Raw genomic sequence first — 16599 nt, 5'->3', positions numbered from 1 at the left:
CCAGTACAATAGTAAATAATCTCTGATTTCAGTTGCCAGATGGATACCAGATAAAATTAAATAGATACCACCTACAAATACAGATTGTATGACATTGTTCGCCCTTTTGCCTTCATGAGATAAGAACATGTGATAGGAATAAAGCAATTATGAGAGATGGTCCAGTGATTCAGCAGCAGGAAACCTGCCATTGAACCCCAGCTTTTTCACGGGTCTGAATTGTGTGATCCTGGGCAATCCCCATGCTGAACAGTGCTGGAGAATGATGTGTTTACTGTGAGGGGGCAGACATGAAGATGTAGCGCTCCGACATATAGGACAGCTTCAGGCAGCATTCTGTATTTTTAAGAATCACAATCAGCAGTAAACAGCACAGCAGAGAGGCTCTGGCTGAGAAGAGGGAGGATGACTGCATTGTGTGGTTTTCCTCTAACCTGTATTAGAGGAGGGGGTTCTTTAAAGATATCAGCATTTCTGGCTATAAAACAACCACAGTCTCCTGGGACTGTCGGACCATCCATGTCTGAACAACATCCATGTCTGTGACATGTGAACTCCCAGGACTTTCTGCCACAAAATGCTTCTTTGTGTGAAATGTATTCCCTGCTGGAGCCTGGAGGCGGCGGTTCCGTCAGCGGCCACCGGAGGGCGCTCCTCGCCTGCTGATGAAATCCACTGAGCACACTGTATGAAAGGGAGAAGGGTTTCCTCTTCCGGGTCAGCGGCGGCAGAGACAGCACCAGCAGCGGATGCTGACATCACTTCCGGCCTCTCCCTCTGTGTCCAGCCTGCTGCAGAGGAGGAAGGACCCTCTGTCTGTCTGTGCAGTTATCTTCATCTTCAGACCCTCACAGACCCCCTCAGACCCCAAATCTGCACCTGCCCCCCCCAGCCCCAGGAGGAGGAGAGAGCCTGGAAATGTCTGCACAGGTTTCTGCTCAGGTAGGAGATTGTCAGCACCTTCTGCTGTGTTTGTAGAAATATACTGAATAATCCTGGAGGAAATCTCTGCCAGGAGCCGGGCTGAGCTGGGCTCTTCTATCCGGGGACCTCTGGGGGGCTTTCCTTCCGGGCCTGGGGGTGTTTGTGGCCATCATTTGTGTTAAAGAGGGGATCTGTGCAATGCACTGTATCTTAGTGCACTGTGAGGAATCTGTGCACTGCATCTTACTGCACACTGAAGAAATGTGTGCACTGCACTGCATTTTACTGCACTGAGGAACCTGTGCACTTCATATTACTGCACTGTGAGGAATCTGTTCTCTGCACCGTATATTACTGCACTGTGATGAATCTGTGCACTGCATCAATCTGCACTTTGAGGAATCTGTGCACACAGCACTGCATTTTACCGCACTGCGAGGAATCTGCACTGTACTGCATCTAACTGCACTCTGAGGAATCTATGCACTGCACTGCCTCTTACTGCACTGAGGAACATGTGCAAAGCATCTTACTGCACTCTGAGGAATCTGTGCACTACACTGCATCTTACTGCACTGAGGAACCTGTTCACTGGATCTTACTGCACTGTGAGGAATCTGTGCACTGCACTGCATCTTACTCCACTGTGAGAAGTCTGCACACTGCACTGTATCTTGCTGCACTGTGAGGAATCTCTGCACACTGCTTTGCATCTTACTGCCCTATGAGGAATGTGTGCACTCTGCATTGCATCTTAATTCACTGTGAGGAATCTGTGCACTTCACTGTATCCTATTGCACTATGAAAAATCTGTGAATGCTACAATCCATCTTAGTGCACTATGAAAAATCTGTGCATACTGCACTACTTGTTCATCCAGGGCCCTGGAGTTGTAAAAAAGCTTTCTCTGTCGATCCTACTGTGACCACAGGTGTTCTGGCACTAGTAGACCAAGGACAGACTCGTGGACTTAAAACAGACAGAAGAGGCACATGCCAACAGAACAGCACATCAGCAGAATAAGTACATTGTCAGATTGTTCCTGAAGCAACTCTGACTTTATAATGGAAAAGGATGAGTTGAGGGACCAAAGATAACCCATTCCATAGGTGATGACCCAGCTCACCTACATCTAGTCCTCCGGGAACAAAGTATATGAGTTACTGCCTGATAGCCAGATCGCAAAAGCCATGTAATTGTGTGAGGCACCAAGATATCAGACAAGGAGATTGGACTACCTCTGTACTTTGTAAAATTCCTGATGAATAAGACAGAGGGTTTAAAAAAAACCCATTTTGCCTGGGAACCGGTGAAATAAATGCCATGATGAAATTTCTGCAGCTTTAGCATCCGCATTACTGATATATCCTGATTCTGCTGCAGTCTTCTCATCACAGCCTCCAGTAAGCCAAGATTAATAGTCTACTTGGTAGAGAATAAATGATCTTTCCTCTTCCACTCTCTTAGGAGAACACCTTTTTTGAATTCAAGGATATCGGAGGCTACAGGCAAATGTGATGTGCAGCTTCTTAACTTGTTACAGCGACAACCAATGCAGGCCAAAGTTCTGGCTTCCTGTGCTCCACCACTGAAAAGATCAGTTTTATGTGTGTTCATCTGTTGCTCATAAACAACAAGAGAGTATATCAGGAAAGAAAACAGGGCTTGCTGTATGAAGCAGGCCACATTCACATGACCCTAGTGTAGGGACAAATCCAATTTCTTCTGTAAATACCTCTTTAGAGTGTAGGAAACAGTAGTACAGGGCAGAGATTGGCACTCCCTACAGTGTAAGTAAAACTCAGTGTGATGTGCACAGATTCCCCCGTTTAGTTAAAACTCCTCACAGTGTTAGTAATAAGTGGTGCAGGGTGTAAAGCACACACAGTAAATGCCCCTAATAGTCTAAAAAACAGAAGACATGAGGCATTTGGAAAAACAGGAATGGTTTGTTTAATTAAACATTATGACCGGGAGAGAAGTTGAAGAAACGGGGTCTGAGGACTCTCTCTCAATGTACAATCTATCTGAGCGGTGTTTTATACATTTCTTTGCGTACAACAAAACATTTACAACATTCCTTTCTGGGTAAAAAATGTGTCCAGTTGTCTTGGAATCATAAATACGGTCCTGATAACACATGCAGGTGGGCCTCGACCTTGTGTGGGCACAATGAGTGCCAGTGGGTAATGTGTCCAGATGTCTGGCTTGAGGGGTGCATGATCAAGGCATGTTACTGTGCGTGCTGTGTTCTGATTGGCTAAGTGTTTCTAACTACATGTGGCTTCGGACTTTGTGGTGTTTTGGGAACGCGTGTACCCCTATGGCCATATGTATTTTATTGGGGCCAATCTCCTGGGACCATTGTGGTGTCGTTACGCCTATCTGTGGGATTGCTTTAAGCTTCCTGTCCGTGAGTTTGTCTCACGGCTACATGCTGCCCCACCTATGACCTGTCAGTCAGTACCTCAGGCCTAGGTCTCAGAGCCTGCCTGACCACGTACTTCTGAGTTAGGGGTCGATGGAGAGTTCATGAAGGGTGAATCTTATAATAATGATGCAATTTCGTTTTTATATATGAATGTATCATGGTGCACATTGACTTGAACTTTTCCAATATTAACGCATCTTTAAAATTTTAATAGTCGTCAGTACTTGAAAGGGTGTCGGGCAGACCCCCAGAAGCAAATGCAATTGCCAGACTTCCGCTTCAGCTAAAAAAAGCTGTGTATCATCGGCTTAGGGTGATACAGTCAAACTAAAGGAGATGAAAACACCTCAGTAGTGCCACATGCAGAATAAAGAGAAAGGGTGAGACATAACATCCCATGAGTTGCTCCATACACTATCGCCTACATTGCTGAGCAGAAGGGCAGAGGAGCAACAACCTGTGTGCACCCACACAGAAAGGAGCAGAAGCCTTGGAAATTCAGGCCAAAATACCTGTCACCAAAGGACAGTCGACCAATATCAAGCGTTCAGCAGTATCAAAAGTAGATGTCAGCTCCAACAGCACCAAGCCCATCATTACGAGTCATTTGAAACTCGTCTGGGAAGGCCAGAAGAAATGCCTCCATGCTTTGACAAGGATGAAATAGTGGATATTGCCCAAATAAAAATACATCATCCTCTAGAGCTTTAAATAATCATCTCTAGGAGGGAGAAGAGTGATTGAGCTATAGTTTGTTAGAACTCAAGGAATTATATTTATTATTCTGAGTTAAGGGGATGATTATGTACAATCTCTATGCAAGCATCTAGTGCCACCTCTGAAACAAGGGATTGATTGATAGTCAACTGGTGCCATTAGTGGACCCATATCTATTGGTGTTTGTTAGAAATTGAGTCTCGATTTGGCAGTCGGTTTGCACCCTGCCCAAGTAGGGACCCTCACTCTAGTCAGGATAAGAGAGATACCCGCACAGATAACCCCTGCTCACCCTCTTGGTAGCTTGGCATGAGCAGTCAGGCTTCTCGCAGAAGAAATGTGTAAAGCATTTGACATAACGCACAGTAATAAATGAAAACACCACTCCAGGTTTAGAAAAACAAGACCAAATACGATAAAAAGCCAAAATACAATAATAAAATATGAATTCTGCAAGATTTACTCACAAATAAAGTTCCTTAAAGTCAATAGCTCCACCTGGGGCTATCACGGCGTCATGATCAACAAAACCAACAGTTCAGGCCAGCCGCGGCATTGAGGGCCAGCTATGGTGTCGGAAAGACCTGCAAACAGTACTTTTGGAATTGCAGGGTGTCGTGATCCTCGCGGTGAGCTCCGGAGAGAGGCGTCGCTGGTGTTGCGATGTCTTTTCCGACGTCGGTGCGGGAGTCATCGGGCCCTTGAAATCACAGGCGTTGTGGATCAAACTCTGAGCTGATGAAGTCAGGAGCGCTGCATGGATGGCTCCGGGGCTGTGGTGCAAAGCGGGACGATGCGACGTGCGGTGCCCACAGGTCACGGTGCAGGCAGCGGCTCGGTGACGGCGTCCAACAGTGTTGGTGAGACCTGGGCTGTAGTGCGAAGTTGGGTGGTGCGACACATGGTATCACAAGGTCACGATGCAGTCAGCAGCGTTGTTGTTGCTGAAGGGCTGTCATCCGTAGTCCCAAGCCAACGGTGCAGGACGGGACGGTGCTTCGTGACCCTCACGAGCAGTGTCCACAGGCCACTGTGCAGGTAGGGATGCCTGGTGACGACACTGGAGTCGGTGATGCTGGTGTCGGTGGACCGGGACTGCAGTGCGGGACAGGACAGTGCTTTGTGACTGGGGCAAGGCCTGAGGTGCCTGGGGCTAAGGAGATGCCCACCCTCCTGGGTGAGCGTGGAACTGGGTGGGGGGCTACTGGGAGGGCGGTGCTGGTATGGGGGCTGGCAAAAGATGAAGTAGCTGGGCTGGTCCCCACCACCATGGAGCTTCCATTGGAGGAGGAATCAGAGTCAGTTGTAACAGCTCCATCCCACCCCCATGGTGCACCCCTCGTCCTCCGTCCCACTGGTCCCCTCGGCGTTGGTGGACTCTACCTCCTGGGTCTCGTGGGCTGCAGCTCCCTCTCTCACCGGTGCACCTGCTCCTTCACCAGATGATGCTAAAGTACAAATGGACAGGATGACCAAAGGAGAGAGAGGGGAGGAGGAAGGAAGGGAGCACAGGGTAAATCACAGCACCAACAGCACAGATGGCATACATGTCACAATCACTCCCTGGGACTAAGATTGGGCAGTATGGGCCACAGTGACAAACCATTGCCTAATTACTACAACAGGTAGGAACACAAACACTACTGGGACCAACTAAGCCCTGTCTGCCATGGGAAACTAGCTACGTAGCAACACCTAAAATGCATACCACCCTACATAGCTAAGCAGGACCAGGCACGAATGTCTAAACCGGCATCTTGGGGCATCCACTGACTAGAACCGTGCACCTGAGCCCCATGCAGGCAAGGAATAATGAATACCACACACTCTGTACTCACCCCATTGTGGCTGCTGTGCTGCTCTCAAGCGCCCATCCAACTCCGGATTGGTCACCGCCAGTATGCGGGGTCAGGCTCCGACGGGCACCCCTCCCTCGTTGGGAGGCCATCCCCAGCTGGGCCTCCACAGTCTTCCGGGCCCAGCATCTCGGGTCCTCCCACCGTTTCCCGCAGTGGGTGCTCCACCAGCTATGGACCCCCAGGGTCCGCATGTCCTTGGGGAAGGCACACAACAATCCCTTCTTCTGATGGGCGCTGACCTCTAGAGGAGATACAGACAGAAGGACACCATGAACCAGACAATCCAGCCTGTCACACAATTGGCCTACATACTGCATCTGTCCCACTACAGGCACACACATGACCCATACCTCTGAACTCACATTGCCTGCAGCCATACCACCAACAAATGACACACTGCTAGCACACACATACATCACCATGTAGCCATGTCACATGCAGGGTACCCATGAAGTACTAACCTGTTGGTCTGGAGGCCCATACAACTGCCCATACAGGTGTACTACCCCATCCACCAGCCCTTCCAACTCCTCTGATGTAAAGGCTGGGGCCCTTTCCCCTAATAAACGGGCCATGGCAGTTTCCAGACACAGGTCACAGCAGCACCCGCAGTGGAGATGTCGTTGTGTGGAAAGTCAGGAATCAAGTGAAGTGGCAGAAAGAAAATGGCAGTCACGGCCACGGCGATGAACACCATCACCGCCGGCGCTGATCATCATTGGTTTCCTGTACTCCATAGAGCCCCATGTTAGCCAATGAGGAATTGTACGGCGGTGCAGACCGCCTTCCACCATGACGCCTAACGCCGGCGGAGTGAGGTCACTTCCACCTGTCACTGCATACAGGACAGGCGGGTCCCATTACTTAATGCTAGTACTTATGTGTTGAATTGATATGTGCAACTGTAGTGCTTTCCTCTTATCTAGTTTCTAAGCACTAACATAACACACCAGAAATGCACTTCTGAGGTCAAAGAAGACTTTTATTGTTGTTAATTCTTCCCCAACCCCAATTTTTATGTATGACGAATTAGTAGCTTTCAAGTCCACGTTAATCAAACAAAATATATCAGTTTGCAATATACACAGCAGGTTATATTTATAAGATATTGAATGCAAAGCAAAACAAATACTTCACCGTGTGGGAACTATCTACAGCTTCATCTTTCTAAGGTCTGCAAGCTGATGACCCCTGTCAGCCGCGAGAAAGAGATTCATCTACCCACACGGGATTGCTGGCAGCTGGCGCCAAGCTCCAGCACGAGGTCCGGCAGATTCGAATCTGACCCTCTGCAGCCTGTTACATTCGTTACAAAGGTGTGCCCCCTCCTCTCAGACCTGGGAAACTGAGCAAGCCTTTTGGAGACTGGCCAGGTCTCCAAGACTACTCCTGTTCCCAAGCTCAAGCGAAGAAAAATAACACCCATGTACTCTCTCTTATCATGTCTAGTCTACTGTGAGAAAAACATCTTGGTTCTCTGGTGCAAAAACACAGCTTGGAAAAATACAGCTTGGATTCTCAACTGCAATGTCTAACTCCACGTTAAAGGCAATGGGCAGCTAACCTAAATATCAAATGCAATGTCTAGTGTCATATCAAAGCCAATAGGCAGCTGAGCTGAATACAAAATGCAATGTCTTATATCATGTCAAAGCCAATAGGCAGCGGAGCTGAATACAAAATGTAATGTATAATATCATGTCAAAGCCAATAGGCAGTTAAGCTGAATACAAAATGTAATGTATAATATCATGTCAAAGCCAATAGGCAGTTAAGCTGAATATAAAATGCAATGTATAATATATGATATCATGTCAAAGCCCATAGGCAGAATATCTAATAGCATGTCAAAGTCAATAGGCAGCTAAATTGAATACATAATGCAATGTCAAAGCCAATAGGCGGCTAGACTGGATACAGCATGTCAAAGCCAATAGGCAGAATACAGAATGTAATGGCTAATGCAATGTCAAAGCCCATAGGCGGCTCAACTGAATACAGAAAGTAATGGCTAATGCCATGTCAAAGCCAATAGGCAGAATACAGAATGTAATGACTAATGCAATGTCAAAGCCCATAGGCGGCTAAACTGAACAAAACATACCATGTGCTACTGGTGAACATTGAGCAACTAATATGCGCAGTGGTGAAACACAAAGTCATTGGTCAAAACAAAATTTAACAAATGGCAGTACATTCTGCCCTTTGACCAATGAATTTTTGTTTCACATATCTCTTGTTTCAAACAAAAACAAAAAAAACATCAGCACAAAAAAAACATTATCAGCAAGTCACATTTGAATGATCAAAACAATCCCTGTAAAGCAATAGAAGTGAATTAACACATTGATTTCATAACCTTTCACATCAGATACATCTATACAGAAAAGACTGGGCAATTTTTATACTCTGAATGAGTCTCTAATTCAACAGTGTTAGCAATTTGATGTGGCATGAGTTCTACTCATGTAAAGATGCACGGTCCACCTGAAAGGTTTGCTGGAAGGTAAGCAAAAGTCAGAGTTCCATACGAGAGGAAAAAAAAAAAAAAAAAAACACAGCTTAGTTCCAGTGGAAGAATGCAATCAAACAAGTTGAACTTGAACTGAAGGCGCAGTTTGCGCAAAATGGATCCATGGTGCTGGCACTTTACTCAGCCAGGTTCAGGTTGGGGATTCGGTCCCTTCCCCGACCCCACACGCACACACCGGAAGGGGGACCACACAGCACACTCAGGGACAGTGGCGAAACGTGGTAGGATCTGCAAAAGAAACAAGTATGACTTTTCTTGCAAATACAATTTTTCATTTAAACTGCACCCTTCCTCTTTCTTTCCCTGTTTTATAATCAGCAGGACGTTTTTGAGGCCCTTTGTTATATTTTCTGCAGGTTCTGGAGGGTCACTTAGGGCTTCAGCCCACACATCAGCACTGAGGTTTTTATCTGCTGCGCCACAGCTTCCCTTTTCTTGCACTGTCAGAAGGGCTGGGGCAGACTCATTCTTTACCAAACCTCCATTCACTGCACTTTTGCCAATTTGGGCCATTCTGTCTCCAATTTGTATGAATAAATCAGATTCTTTTCTAGGTATCAGCATAATTTCGATTTTTTCTTGGTAATTTGCAGCAATCACTCTCCCTAAAACCTGATCAATTTGCCATTTCTGTCCTGGTAACTTTCCTCTCCCCAACTGCTCTGTGACTGCTTGCATGACAGATTGCTTTTGTGCGTGCTGCACAGTTTTTATCAAATCTAGGGGAATGTGCATCTCTCTCATCTCTGCCCACCTGTAAGTGGCTTTTTCTCTCAGCTGTTCACATTTCTGGGGAACCCACTTAGCCATCCCCACTAAGGCAGAATTCTGGGTGAACACTTCTCTCTCTGCATTTTTCTCATTAACATCTGCAAGGTAATTGAACCAGTTAGGTGCTAAAACATTAGCAATGGACCAAAAATCAGCGTAAAAATGACACATCTCACGTAGCTCTTGCTTTAAAATCTGACACACATTATACAACGCTGTTCCTTCTACTGTGCCAGAAAATAACATTTCAATCAATGAATCATTAGTAAAACAAACATGCTTTTTATCTTCAGTGGACACGAATTCAAATGGTGCACACAATTTCATCGGTAACTCTTTTACCTGTGGTACTCTAGCCCTGTCTTGCAAGTACCAGATCCATTGTATGATTCTAGCTAGGGGCACTATTTTCTTCCCTTGTTCTTGATTTAAATGTACATCAGTTTTTCCTTCTTGCACTGCGCAGAAACCTAAAGTCTGCATTATTTCATTTGCCAAATCACAAGCGCGCAGCTGCATATAATTTTTCACAGTGACCATATACAAAAGTGTTAGGATTTCTCTCAAATGAGGGCTATTCTTTTTCCAAAAATCAAACAAGCTAATGAAAGTCGGCTCATGCTCTAAAATCTTTCGTTTTACTTGTGCATTTTGCAACGGTAACTCGTAAATCACATTCTGGTCTCTCTCGTCCGTGTTATCAGTTAAGGAATGCATTTTGCCTGCCAAAAACCCTGGCTCACACGAAAACTCAGTGCAGCTCGGAGCTGTCTTAACCCCCTCATTACTGGAATGGGACAAGAAAGATTCTTCATTTTTATAACTTTCAGCATTATTTTGAATTATTGTATCCTGGCTAATTTGCTCACGTAAATTCCTATTTTCATGTTCCAACTTCCTACATTTCTCCTGCATTTCTCTGTAAGCAGATAAAGGTATCCAGACCTTTCTGTCATCATTACTTCCAAAAGACACGTTTTCTACATATGTACAACAGAAATTATTTCTCAAAGCATTATCAGGCATTTTAGCTACACATGCATTTTCTTCTGTAATTCCCCAAACAGAAAACAATTCACAGTTTTTCTTAGCACCTTCAGGCAGTTTATCAACACATGCATTCTCAGACATGGTCTGCGGTGCTACTGTGATTCTCCAAAAAAAACAATTTCTGTAATTCTCCAAACAACAAAAACAATTACACTTTTAAAGTGTGCACTTAGAAATCTACCAACTCGTCAACACCCTCTTAATCACCTCTTAATGACCGACCCCACTCCTGGTACCAATTGTAGTGCTTTCCTCTTATCTAGTTTCTAAGCACTAACATAACACACCAGAAATGCACTTCTGAGGTCAAAGAAGACTTTTTGTTGTTAATTCTTCCCCAACCCCAATTCTTCCCCAACCCCAATTTTTATGTATGACGAATTAGTAGCTTTCAAGTCCGCGTTAATCAAACAAAATATATCAGTTTGCAATATACACAGCAGGTTATATTCATAAGATATTGAATGCAAAGCAAAACAAATACTTCACCGTGTGGGAACTATCTACAGCTTCATCTTTCTAAGGTCTGCAAGCTGATGACCCCTGTCAGCCGCGAGAAAGAGATTCATCTACCCACACGGGATTGCTGGCAGCTGGCGCCAAGCTCCAGCACGAGGTCCGGCAGATTCGAATCTGACCCTCTGCAGCCTGTTACATTCGTTACAAAGGTGTGCCCCCTCCTCTCAGACCTGGGAAACTGAGCAAGCCTTTTGGAGACTGGCCAGGTCTCCAAGACTACTCCTGTTCCCAAGCTCAAGCGAAGAAAAATAACACCCATGTACTCTCTCTTATCATGTCTAGTCTACTGTGAGAAAAACATCTTGGTTCTCTGGTGCAAAAACACAGCTTGGAAAAATACAGCTTGGATTCTCAACTGCAATGTCTAACTCCACGTTAAAGGCAATGGGCAGCTAACCTAAATATCAAATGCAATGTCTAGTGTCATATCAAAGCCAATAGGCAGCTGAGCTGAATACAAAATGCAATGTCTTATATCATGTCAAAGCCAATAGGCAGCGGAGCTGAATACAAAATGTAATGTATAATATCATGTCAAAGCCAATAGGCAGTTAAGCTGAATACAAAATGTAATGTATAATATCATGTCAAAGCCAATAGGCAGTTAAGCTGAATATAAAATGCAATGTATAATATATGATATCATGTCAAAGCCCATAGGCAGAATATCTAATAGCATGTCAAAGTCAATAGGCAGCTAAATTGAATACATAATGCAATGTCAAAGCCAATAGGCGGCTAGACTGGATACAGCATGTCAAAGCCAATAGGCAGAATACAGAATGTAATGGCTAATGCAATGTCAAAGCCCATAGGCGGCTCAACTGAATACAGAAAGTAATGGCTAATGCCATGTCAAAGCCAATAGGCAGAATACAGAATGTAATGACTAATGCAATGTCAAAGCCCATAGGCGGCTAAACTGAACAAAACATACCATGTGCTACTGGTGAACATTGAGCAACTAATATGCGCAGTGGTGAAACACAAAGTCATTGGTCAAAACAAAATTTAACAAATGGCAGTACAGCAACTTAGGTGTCGACTGTACACATCTAGACAATTCTAGTGCCCCACATACATACATGCTCTGTGTAGTCTGATGTTGTGTGTCCATAGGTCCTATCTCACACCGATTGTAATTTTGGCTCTCTTAGGTACCAATCACTGCAGAGGAATAGGAGGAGGAGGCAAGCGCCCGTGTACAGACCCCTTGTGGACTTGGCCTAGAGGAGGACAGGCTCATCATACTCACCTATCGTCTGGACAGAGCACAATCTTAGAGCTGTGTGCACAGTTGGAGCATGATCTGCTATCCGTTGCACCACTGTAATCCCCTCTCTTCTACAGGTGCTGTCAGTGCACCATTTCCTGGCTACTGATTCTTTCCAGGTAACTGTGGACTTGGCTGCAGGAATGTCACAGCCAATGTTCTCGATTGTGCGTGAAAGGGTTTTGGCTGCCTTGCTCAAACACATGTGCAGCTACATTGCATTCCTCCAGGGAGATGATTTGCCCACTGTGAAGGCTGGACACTATGCAATGGGACATATACCACATGTTATTGGGGCCATTGATGGGACCCACATTGCCTTAGTCCCTCGCAGGGCAAATGAACAGGTGTACAGGAATAGGAAGAGTTTCCACTCCCTCAATCTCCAGATGGTATGCCTTGCTGACCAGTACATCTCCCACATCACTGCCAAGTATCCAGGATCTGTGCATGATACCTTTGTCTTGAAGAATAGCAGCGTCCCACAGGTGATGTCATGACGACAGAGGCACAGAGTATGGCTCATAGGTGAGCTTGAGTCCCCACCCAATGCATGTCAGTGTATGCCTACTGGAGTCATGCCCAATGCCATTGGCCATGGCTAATGTGTCTCTCACTTCTTCCAGGTGACTCTGGCTACCCAAACCTGTCCTAGTTTGATCCCTGTCAGGAATCCGAGGACACGGGCTGAAAATAGGTATAATGATGCTCATGGGCATACCAGGAGGGCTGTGGAATGCACCTTTGGTTTCCTGAAAGCAAGGTTCAGGTGCCTCCATTTGACAGGTGGGTCCCTATGTTACTCCCCTGAGAAGGTCTGCCAGATTGTGGTTATCTGTTCCATGCTGCACAATTTGGCCCTCAGACACCATGTGCCCTATCTGTAGAAGGAGGGGGTTGAGAATGCACCTGTGTCATCCAGCAGTACTTCCAATGACAGTCAGGTAAGACTTTTGATCTATACATGTCTCCATGTAAGTGATGTGCTGTGTGGCTGTGGAATTAAGCCGCTCACTATCTTTGCATCCCAATTGGCTGTCACCTGTGCCTTCCCTTATTGCAGATGTTGGTGTGGTTACAACAGTGTATTGATGTGATGACTACAGACTGCTGAGACGCATTTGTTGGCTGGATTGACACATTTCTGGACATTTGCACAGGATCATTCAGTTAAATACAGTTCAATACATTGCACATTTCTTACTGATATAGCACTATTACTCTATTTGTGTTCAAGGGTGTTTATTTGACATTTACAAAAACAATGGGAAGTACAATGGGGTGTGGTGATGGTTGGGAAAAGTCCAGGGTAGTGGCCCAGTCTGTATGTACCACAGGTCCAGTGTCCTTGGGGCCATAGGAAGAGGAGCAATGGCAGTCCAAAGTGAACAAGGTGACTCAGTGGCACACAAGGGGGACATTCTGAGAGGGTAACTTCCTGGTGCTGGTCTTGGTCTTGGCAACAGTCTCTGGTGTCTGTCTGGGTCGTAGGGAACATTTGCGGGGTGGTTCACCTTCTGCAGTAGCCTGTGGATCCTGTGGCAGGGCCTCCTGTCCACTAGCTGCAGCTGATGTGGAGGGCTGCTCAGTACACTGGCTAGTGCAAGGGGCCCATTGTGCTGTGTACCCCACCATGATGTTTGCCATGTCACTTAGCACCTCTGCAATGTAGGCCATGGTGGTATTCAGAGACAGCAATTGTTGCATGGCCTCCTGGTGGTGTTCCCCCTTGCTGGTGCTGGTTCTCCTGCAAGATGTTTAACACCTGACCCATCCTGTCCTGAGATTGTTGGTATGCCCCCAGGACATTTGTGAGTACCTTCTGGGAGTACCTCCTGGACAGTCGGTTCCCTGGCCTGCCCTCCACCTGGCGCACCAGCCGCTGACATTGGCTGGGGCACCTGTGGGGATGTAAGTGATTTGTTAGGGTAATTGTCTCACATATTCAGCATTTCTAGCTTTCCCAATGTTATTGGTGTTATCCTCCCACCTTTGGCAGTGTATGGTGATGTATTCTGGGATTGGTAGTTCTCCATGCTGTCCATGCACTGGTGGCGGGTGTGCATGCATAACTGGGAGAGATGTGCTTGCAGTGGGTATGGCATGCAGGGGCTGACAATTAGGTGTGGTAATTGGGGTAGTGCACTGTGTGGGATTGAGTGGGGTGAAGGGAGTCAGGGTGAGGGGGTGAGTTGGCATGCAGGTGATGGTGGTAGGTTGTTAAAGGTGACTCACCAGTGTCCAGTCCTTCTGCTACTCCAGTGAGTCCCTCAGGTTGCAGGATTGCCAAGACTTGCTCTTCCCATGCTGTCCGCTGAGGGAAAAGAGGTGGGGGTCCACCGCCAGTCCTGCTGATGGCGAGTTGGCGCCTTGCTGCAATGGAACGCACCTTCCCACATAGGTCGTTCCACCTCTTACGAATGTCGTCCCTTGTGTGTGAATGTTGTCCCACAGCGTTCACCCTGTCCACGATTCTCTGCCATAGCTCTGTCTTCCTTGCAATGGATATCTTCTGTACCTGTGCTCCGAACAGCTGTGGCTCTACCCTAACTATTTCCTCCACCATTACCCCCAACTCCTCATCTGTGAAACGGGGGTGCCTTTGTGGGGACATGGGTGTTGTGTGGCATGTATGATGTGCAGAGGGTGTTGAGTGATGTGGTGACGGATGAATGGGTAGTTGTTGTGTGTGAATGCAGTTGTATCTGGGATTGGCGTGGGAAGGTGTCTCAGTCTTCTCGTGTTTGCAAAGGATTGTGGGTGATGTGGGTGTGTCTTTTATAGTGCTGTTGGTGGGTGTGTGAGGTGGGTGTATTTGTGTCAGGTGAGGGTTTTTTGTTCTGGCCAATTTTGTCTTGTTTTGTTTTTGAGTGGCCATTTCAGCCATGGCGGTGTGCACCGCCAGCGGTTTACCGCTGTTGACTGTCTGCTGTGGTGATTCGTGGGTCAATATTTGGAGAGCGTTGTTTTGGTAGCGTAACGGTATGGGTGGTAGTTCAGACAGTTTTTCGCCTTTGTTGGGTCTGGCGGATTTGTGGTTGTGGCTGGTTTCTGTTGGTTTTGTGTCCCATAATTTGGCAGACATAAGTTCACCTCTTTGGCATTATGTTGGCGTCAGTCACTGCGGCGGTATACAGTATTTAATGCCAATGTCATAATGAGGGCCTAAGTCATGAACGTGCCTGCTTTCTCTGTTGCATGCTTCAAATAGCAATCGAATGCTCACAAGGAGAACCTCGAGAAAGGGCCTGGTGGGACTCGTGATCTAACTTTTGACACCTAAAACATAGTTCCCCTAGTTGTCGCTGAACTCTGGTTTCTTTTGTGAGAAATTTTATAAATATGGTCACTCTTGCCAACATTCTGTTTTAGCGGCTCCCTTTGAAGTTTCTTGGATATTCTACCTCACCAGCTCCTTCTCTCAAGATTTTTCTATTTTTGGTGACATACTGTTTGGTTGCTGATCTGCTGTCTGGCAAGGGGGTTGGGGCAATCACCTCTACTACTCTGATGGATCAGTTTCTCCATATTTAGAGAGCTCTGCTAGCCTGGCAAAATCTATGCCTTCAGAGTAGCACTGGAAGTTTTAGCGGCTTCAATGGTTCAAGCAGCCACCCAGCAAATTATTTTTGTTTACTCTCATAGCATAACAAAGTTAGGCAAAGGCAAAAAAGTGTAACCCTGACACCCTAGAAATTTTCTACCAGGGAGTGGTGATCATTTTCCTATTTTTTTGTTTTCCTTGTTTTTAGGTCTGGCCCAAAGACAGTTTTAGCTGTTGTGCTAGCCACATGGTTTCCAAAACCGATACAGCAGCCATTTTAAATGTAGTAAGAAATGACAGAACCCATTGGAATTCATCACTACAGAAGGCTAAACTGTGTGCAATGTCATGGCACACTACCTGTTTGTACCTCAGAAGCACCTGCCTGTTCACCTCCTCTGTTAGCACCTTATAAGCACTTACCTGTGCACCTCCTCTCTTTATGCCTCATAAGAACCTACCTGTGCACCTCCTCTTATTGTATCTCATTCGTACCTAACTCTGCACTTCCTCCGTTTGTAACTAATAAGCACCTACCTGTGCACATCATGTTTTTACCTCATAGGCACTAACCTGGGCACCTCCTCTGTTTATACCCCATAAGGACCTACCTGTGCCCTGCGCCCTACCTCTGTTTATGCCTCTCATGCACCAACCTGTGCACTCCTCCCTTTGTACCTCAGAAGCACCTACCTGTGCACCTCCTCTGTGTGTACCTCAGAAGCACCTATGTGTGCACCTCCTCTGTTTGTACCTCCCTGGTGAGCTTCTAAAAAGGATCCTCGTACTGCCAACCATGGCCATTTGACTCTCAGGTCATTTGCGATATATACTGGTTTAGAGTCGCTTTCTGTGTTATGACTAACAGTGAACCCTGGGGGGTTGATGGAAAGGAAATGAGGCAATCCTGGATATAAGAAATGCCCAAAGATAGAAATGCTGCATTCACCTGCGGACAACAGACACCTCCACCTTCT

The 16599-nt window shown here is 46.2% G+C and overlaps 1 protein-coding gene and 1 pseudogene across 1 annotated transcript in view; both read left to right on the top strand.

Moving 5' to 3' along the window:
* Window positions 1–16599, top strand: part of LOC138276084 (zinc finger protein 850-like) — a 146097-nt gene that overhangs the window by 113515 nt on the left and 15983 nt on the right. Inside the window, exon 3 of the mRNA XM_069219144.1 lies at window positions 2104–2125. Within this exon, the coding sequence (XP_069075245.1) occupies window positions 2104–2125 (22 nt within the window). The remainder of the gene's footprint in view (window positions 1–2103; window positions 2126–16599) is intronic.
* LOC138276081 (zinc finger protein 135-like) overlaps window positions 751–16599 on the top strand; it is a 52868-nt pseudogene continuing 37019 nt past the window's right edge.

The sequence above is a fragment of the Pleurodeles waltl genome, unplaced genomic scaffold (assembly GCF_031143425.1).
Source record: "Pleurodeles waltl isolate 20211129_DDA unplaced genomic scaffold, aPleWal1.hap1.20221129 scaffold_37, whole genome shotgun sequence".
Lineage (NCBI taxonomy): Eukaryota > Metazoa > Chordata > Amphibia > Caudata > Salamandridae > Pleurodeles > Pleurodeles waltl.
Note: the sequence above shows the minus strand (reverse complement) of the source record. Positions and strands in the feature narration are given on the sequence as shown.